Below are 8,454 nucleotides of genomic sequence, written 5' to 3' on the forward strand. Positions count from 1 at the left end.
TTAATGCATAAATAATTGAGTTTTGAGAGACCTCTTAAAAGATGATATGGAATCAGAGTTTCTGACGGACTTTGGTAGAGCATTCCATGATTTGGGAACAGTATATGAGAAAGTGCGATTTGAAGCAAAATGAAGATGGCGTCTGGTATTTGGTACACTTAGCCGAGTGGCATCAGATGCTGAACGGAGACTTGGTCGTGCTGGATGGTACAACTGCAAGCAAGATGACAAATAGCCTGGAACGAGTCCGTGTAAACACTTAAAGATGTAAACCATAATCTTGAAGGTGATGCGTTCACGAATCGGTAGCCAGTGAAGTTCTTGAAGGTAAGGTGTGGCATGATCTCGCTTCTGTGCACGGTGGATAAGCTTGGCCGCCCAGTTTTGTATGCGTTGTAGACGTTGTAAATCTGAGCTGGTAGATCCAAATAAAAGTGCATTGCCATAATCCAATCTAGAAAGCACAAGTGCACGTACGACAAGATGGCATGTGTTGTGATCGAGGTATTTGCGGATGCGAGTAATGTTGCGCAGTTGCAGATTGAGACCAGAACATAGAGAAGTAATATGAGGTTTCATACACATGGCTGAGTCAAAAACAACACCGAGGTTGCGAACCTTGTCTGCAGGAGGGATAAACTTATCACCAACACGAAGCCTCACTGGTGGCAGATGGCATTTGAGATGCTCAGCAATGGCAATGAAAAATTCTGTCTTGTCTTCATTGAACTTAAGAAAGTTTGTTGTCATCCAGAACCTAATTTCATCTATACACAGCGACAATTGGAGAGAGCAGATGTGATGGAAGCTTGGTCTCGTGGGTCGAACGCCGTGTACAGCTGTATGTCATCAGCGTAGAAATTAAACAATATGTCATACTTTCTCAAGATCTTACCAATTGGTGTTGTGTAGAGGAGGAACTGCTGTGGTCCCATTATGGAACCTTGTGGAAGGCCGTATCTAAGTTCAAACTTTTCAGAACTGACGCCATCAACACAAACACTGGTAGTTCTTCCTGACAGGTAAGAGCGAATCCATTTCAGAACACTTCCGTGTATGCCAAAGTCAGAGAGTAATCTGGAGAGCAGGAATTCATGGTTCACGGTATCAAAAGCCGCGCTCAGATCCAATAAGGCCAGAAAAACACCTTTCCGCTCAGAGACGCATTCCATAATATCGTTCTTAACCTTCAATAAGGCTGTTTCGGTACTATGGGCAGGTTTATACGCCGATTGTAGTGTCTCATCAAGTTCATTTTGAGCGATATATCTGGAGATGTTGTCCACAGCATGTCTCTCAATGACCTTCGACAGATAGGGAATGTTGGATACTGGCCTGTAGTTCTTCAAATCACAGGCATCAAGATTCTGCTTTTTTATGACAGGTGTGATGACGGCATGTTTTAGCTGAGAAGGAAATACACCTGTACTGAAGGAAAGGTTAACAATGTCAGATATCATGGGAACAAATATCTGGGGATTCTGTTTTATGAACCAAGTTGGGACTTGATCCAAAGAGCAAGTCTTAGCAGGGCTTTTCATAATGTACTTCATTATGTCATCATTACTGACAACATCAAATTCAACAAGATTACATTGAGTATTATGAACAATTTCAGACATATCATTATTAGCAGCATGTAAGCAACTAAGTTTAGATTCAATACTCTGATATATCTTGGACACCTTGGTGGAAAAGAATTCACCAAATTCATTGGCCAGTTTACCAGCATCATTATGAACAGGTAGCACCTTGTTTGTCCTATTTAACAGTGTGTTTACGGTCTTAAATAAGTCTTTGTATCAGCACCTTCAAGCTGTTCCTTGTACTACCTTTGCTTGGCTTGGGCAAGCAGGTTATTAACCAGAATTCTTTGATTAACATACAACTCCCTATGGGCATCTGACTTTGACTTTCTCCAGGCACGTTCATATTTACGACGCAACCGTCGTGCCTCGTGAATCTGGTCATTGTACCACGGTTGCCGGGGCCTACACGTGCGCTCGACAGTCTTAACAGGTGCGTGCTCATCAAGAACACCGGTGATTGTGTGTTGATACAAATCAACAAGCTGATCGGCAGTAGTACAGGAACGAGATTCAAACTGAGAAGATAAGTCAGACTCAATGGATTCTAAGTCAATGTTTCTTAATTTACGAAAGGTGATAAGAGTTTTCTTTGGATCTGGTTTGATAATTTCAATACTGCAATGAATGACATGGTGATCTGAAAGCCTAGGACCAGTGATACAGTTAGTGATAAGATGTTCAGTTTCACGAGATATCACCAAGCCTCATCACCCACCACCAACTCCTTTAAATCCCTTGACAGAAGCATAATTTGTATCACCTTCACAGCCTTGGTAATCATCTTCAGTCTCCTGGCTTCCATCATGATTTTCATTGACATTCTGTTTCTTCAAGCAGCAATTTACTTTGCTGGTTTTCACTAAAATACCGACCCTCACTTGATCTCTCAATCTTCCTTCCCTGTGTGCTCTGTTCAGTCTCTGCTATATACATGTGTTCAACTACGAACTCGCCATATTTTGCCTCTTTTCCAACTCGGCAAGCTCTGAACTAAACAAACTGCTTCCTACTACTTTATTCACTCTGTTCAACACTACGCATCACCTGAGTACGATTAAATGACTCCAACGTCTCAATGCTCTCAATTGCTTCCTGCAAATTCTTTGCATTCACCCTAAACAATTCTTCACGAAGTTCTGAATCTACAACTGCTTTTGCAAAATACCCTTTTGCAACCTTGTCTTGCTGTCTTTTGCTCATCTCAGGAAATATCAAAGTTACCAGCTTCTTAATGTCATGCCCCAGGCTACGGCAACTGTTGAATATAGTTCCGTGTACACTCTTTTGGTACAAACTCTCGACTCATCAAATCAAATAAGTCGTTGTAGGTAATCTCCTTCTGGTCAACATCGTGAAAACTCAAGGCTGCAAGGCAGCATTTCTCTTCATCCTCTTACTCTTACGGTGAGAGCACTGGTTATACTCTCTGCATGCTTCAAAATGTATGTGAAAATCCTTCCATGGTCCCGCACCATCAAACTTTACTGGACTTACCTCTCGCCTAGGCCTAACTCTAGCATTTCTCTTATTCACCTCATCATCAATTGACATCGTTTTATACAACACAGAACAATCATTATCATCCACAGTATCACGGGTCCCATCAACATTCTTAACTCTGTGGTACGGGCTGTTAATATCTTCACCTCTCTTTTATGCAACTCCAGTTCTTCTTGGTTCAACTTGCCAAATCTTTCTCACAAAGTGTTCTCACACAGTTTACGCTCAGCCTTAAACTTTGCACGCCGATGTGACAGTTTTGATTCTATTATCTAGCTCTAGTTCTCTCGTTAACTCTTCTCTTTGCCGCTCATCATCCATCCTTTGGGTGTCCAGCCTGTCCATGTCTTCAAGTTTGATCTACTCCCACACGTCTATCATGATCAAGTTGTTCACGACAATCCTTCAACTTGGTCACTTCTTCTTTCTGTCTTCGCTCTTTCTGCAGCTGCATATTCTTTTTCCATTTCTTCACACTCCCACTGTGATCGTTCACTCTTGCACTGTACTCGATTTTCCTTGATTTCGGACATGACAATCTCATGTTCTGTACTCCATTCAGTTACGTCCGACCCACATGCTTTTTAAATACTGCAATTTCGCTATTTCTATTTGCAACTGTTGCTCTTCCTCATCCGTCAGTTGCTCCCGTGCTTGCAGTTGATCTTCCCACACTTGTATGTCATCAAAGTATTCGTTCAACCTCTCATACTGTAGTTTTAAATCTCCCTCCTCTCCATCAAGTCTACTTTGTCTGTCGCATATTTGTTCCAGAACTTCCCCAAGTAAGCCCCATCTTCCTTTAGCTCCTGCTGTCTTTTACTCATACATGCACATCTTGTCTCAGTTCTTGTGCCTGGACCCTCTCACTTTTGTCACCGGGTAACCAATCTTTCTAATAACCGTGCGGGTTCTGACATTAGCAAAACATCTTCCTTTCTTCTTGTATAACCTCTGGTGCCACATTGACCTTTCACCCACAACCATACCACTCTTGGCTTTATCACCACAAGATCGCGAAATAGCATTTATGTTGTCATCACCATCACAACTTGAAGACGTGTCTACCACTCTCTTCTCATCCTCTACACCCTGACTTCCCAAGCTGTTTACATCGTAAAGCCAGAGTCTAAGCTCCCTGCTGGGCTCCATGCTATTCACAACTTTTAAGTATTGTTCAAGGTCACTGTTATGTTCCTCATCTGTTTCTGTTTTGTTTCTAACCATGTCCGCTGTCAGATTCCCCTGTGTTCACTTCATTGTGCGTCAATTGTTTATCTAACTGCGCCACACACCTCGCCTCCTCCGGGTATCGCCACAACCTTTCCCCTATGGGCAGTGTGTCACCCAGGGGGAAAGTTGTGATAAACCCCAGGGGGTGGTTGTGGCACGTTATGAAGTCACCCAGGGGAAAAACTGTGACAAGCCCCAGGGTGGCTTTGGCACTTATGAAGTCACCCAGGGGGAAAGGTGTAGGCACCAGTCCGCATCTCATTCCCTCTCAACTCCTCCAATTCTCCATCCGTCGCTAATTCTCCACCCGTTGCCATATCCAACATGCCTCCCTCAGCCTTCCAGACCCCCTGGGTCTTCACTCGTGTTGACTTAATCTCCTGTGTCTCCTCACACAACCAGCATCTCACTTCTGACACCAAATTTGTATTGTGAATGGATTGTGAACGTCAAGATAACCGGGTTGACACCTAGCCAGTCCCCTGGGGCACAGTGTCATCACCCCGATATCTTCATGGCAGAAATCGCCATGATGGTAGGCCGAATCCACTAGTTCTTCAACAGCCACGCATGGCCATTTCGTTCCGACCTGTTTAATAGTTTTGAGACCATGGGCCGAGGGACTAAGGTTGAGTCCGAAGTTTACCGTTTTCTGAAATCCATTTTCCGTGTTGTAATCCGTGTTGTAAAATTTGTATATGAATAAAGCTTAAAATGTATAAACAATGATCATGAATGATATTAATGTCACAATAAAGTGTTCAATATCGCGATCAACATGATCAACATGCTCTGATTGGAATATTCTCACGATAATAGGCCGAATGTTACGATGTTTGGATGGATAGGGGTTCATGCCTTGGTTAGGCCTATATACCTTTATTTCGGTATTTTTAAAGTATTTTTATCATAAAAATTGACACACACACAACTCAAGATTGTTTTTAAAATAACGTCGGACTCTAGACTAAGGCTTATAGCCTGACCACTGACCTGGTACGTTATCTGCTTTAGACTACCTCTGTACCAGTGGTCTACACTGCGCTAGTACCGTGTTAACCTTGCAGGCTGCTGCAGGGTTGACGAATGCGGGCAGCCGTCTTTTTTTTTTTTTGTTCTGCACATAAAGTCCGAATTTTTGTCAGTTTTGATTTCAAAACTGACGCACGGTTGTTTGTCAATACGCACGCTCACGACTATCATGTTCTTTCAACATAATTATATTCAAGTACACGTCTTACAATTGGCTTCTTTGGAAACAAAAAATGACTATATCAAGATGTTCCAGTCATATTCTCAAGATTGAAACAGGTAGAAGACTGAAATTGGATTTGGAGGACCGGGTTTGTGATCTGTGCAGGGATGTGAATATTGAAGAAGAATATCATTTTGTCATAGTCTGCAAGTTTTTTGATAAGATTCGTCAAAAATAGCTTCCGTACAAATCCGAACCGAGTCCCTAAAAATTCATTTCTCTCACTGTGAGTTCTGATACACAATCTGACATCAGTAGTCTCTCATTATTTGTTTTTCACGCCATGAAACTTCGTGAAATGATTGAATTTATGTAATTTTATCTTCATGTCTTCCTCATATGTAATCATTATATTTGTAGTGCAAAGGGCCAAGGGCCTATGTACTAATAAATCTAAACTGAAACTGAATTGAATATTCATCATTTTCTACCCCGGTATCCAAAATCTGAAATCAATACACGTGTATCGGCGAGCATAGCGCACAGGTATTGATTTAGTTTCCCTGCCTGTACAATATTTAAGGCGTTGTCGCTATGTGGGGGACACTGTAAGTTTTGAGAGAAACGCAGGTAAGTTGTGGCAGAACCCCACTTACTTACTGCCTTGTTAGGAACTTGACCTGAAACATAAGGAATCAACCAGTTTTTTTTTTTGAGATCACAACCAGCAACAATCTACCCACTCATACTCCCAACTACCACCGCAACCTAGCTCCCTCCCTCGGACATAAATGTCTGAATCGGAATCTGAATCTGCACCACTGAATGTAAGGGACGCACCATTAGACTTCAAGGGGGGTTGGACGAAGTTGGGGTCGGGCAAAAATCGGGGCAGAATGATCCAAGCGTCGCCTTGCGTACGGTCGGCACATGCGCTTACAAGAAATGTATAATTATATAAATCACAATTAGCGCTAATTTCAAAAACGCGTATGTTTTATATAACAAGCAAGTTTAGTGATTTCCAGAAAGAGTAACTTATTCGATCCCGCGCGCTTCAGGTGCAAGTTAGGACATGTACTGTGTACACGGTAGGCCTATGCCAAAAATCAGGTTTGAAAAAAAATCATTAACCATTTTCATATTATAAGTTTGTATATTATGGGTTTAAAACTAAAGGATTGACCCTGGTCTTATTTGGAGTGTCACCCTAGGAGCTCCTAGGGAAGTATATAGCAATAGACTGGGCCCATGAACAAGGAGCAGTGCGGGTCCAAATTACATTCCTTATCTGCCATGTACGTTCAAGTTGTTCAGGTTTTTACACCCCCTCTTCTACGTGCCAAATAATTTTCACCCCCCCCTGTTCACACACCCAAAACTTTTTCACCCCCCTGACTCCAAAAAGTTTATGACCCCTACATATTTTCCATCCCCATCCCCCCACTACCACTACCAAGGTATTTCCAGGGCTGTGAACTTTTTGGAATTGCTTGGCGTAAGACAGAGTCGTACCGTGATTTATCGACTACAATGTTCATTTTCACCCACGATTATTTGAGCCGTGGCGCCTGAGTCTGAAAAGCGGGGGGGATGCGTGAGATTTTACTCATTTTCCAGCATTTTGCGTGAGATTTTATTTATTTATTTATTTATTTATTTCTTATTTAACCTGGGGTGACCAATCAATGCACTGGCACTGTTCTCCCTTGGTTCCCAGGTATACTACCTAGGAGTGAGATTATACTACCTTGGCGTGAGTGAGAAATCCCAGCAAACACAAAACGTTTTCGACATCATTCGCAAAAGGTTATAAAAGGTTGTCAGAAAACGTTAAAATGTCGACAACGTTTTAATAACATTCCAAAAACATTTTTGAAAACTTGGTACAAAGCATTCTAAACAGAATGTTATTTTCGGGGTTATTTTGGGGTTGAAAAAATATTTTGCAAAAAATGTTTGCTCAAAATATTTACAATAACGTTTTTAAAATGTTTTCACGACCTTTATTATATAACCCGACATTTAAATGTTATTAAAACGTTTTGTAAAAAACATTTTAAGAACATTTCTGTGTTTGCCGGGTGCAAATATTTTAACATAATGTTATTTAAGTTTTGACAAAATATTTGGCCAAAAATGTTTGCAAAAATAGTTTACAATGACATTTCAAAAACATTTCAAAAATATTGTTGTAGTGTGTTTTCATACAAAACGTTTCAAAATGATTTCATGGCCTTTACATAACCCGACATTTTAATGTTATTAGAACGTTTTTGTGTTTGCTGGGAAGTGACCCAATGCGTGAGACTCACATCACAGCCAATGCGTGAGAGCTGAACACTCTCTTTAGACTAAAATGAGTACCGGTAAGGGGCTATATTATGTGTACCCCATTTTCAAAATGGTCTGCCAAAAATCGCTTGCCCCCCCCCCTTTGGCCGTGCACAAACTCTTTGCCCCACCCCTTTTGACGTGCCAAAAACCTTTGCCCCCCCTTTTGACGAGCCAAAAAATCTTTGCCCCCCCCTTACACATGCAAGATTTTTGGGGACCCGAATTTAAAACCTTAAATTGTCTTATCATAGTGCGAGGGCAGCGAGTAGGAAATTTTGCATTATTAGTTAAATGTGTTCCTAACGTTTTCCTACACCTTTTAGGGCGTACGCGTAATATAGAAATGGTGCCCAAAATATCTGTGCCCAAAATCGCTTGCTCCCCCCCTCTCCTTTTGACCTGCCAAAATTGCTTGACCCCCCTTTCGCCCTGCTAAAAATTCTCCCCCCCCCCCTTTTTTTGGCCTGCCAAGAAATCGTTCCCCCTCCCCCTATAAATCACCAGACCGGGGTACACATGATTATTGCACTAAAAACCACCCCTAAATGCGCGGGACTGTCCGGGGGGACTGTATTGTAATGATTTTGTTGAGTTGTCTAA

At 41.8% G+C, this 8,454-nt stretch overlaps 1 protein-coding gene across 1 annotated transcript; it reads right to left on the reverse strand.

Annotated features, from left to right (window-relative positions):
• Positions 1–750, reverse strand: LOC140159619 (uncharacterized). The gene has a single exon (XM_072183113.1). It carries the CDS (start codon positions 748–750, stop codon positions 1–3), a length of 750 nt encoding a protein of 249 aa, XP_072039214.1.
• Positions 751–8,454: the final 7,704 nt, after the last annotated feature.

This window comes from Amphiura filiformis, chromosome 8, assembly GCF_039555335.1.
Source record: "Amphiura filiformis chromosome 8, Afil_fr2py, whole genome shotgun sequence".
NCBI lineage: Eukaryota > Metazoa > Echinodermata > Ophiuroidea > Amphilepidida > Amphiuridae > Amphiura > Amphiura filiformis.

Coding starts and splice junctions, on each gene's coding strand:
- LOC140159619 (XM_072183113.1), bottom strand. CDS start 750: ATGACAACAAACTTTCTTAAGTTCAATGAAGACAAGACAGAATTTTTC.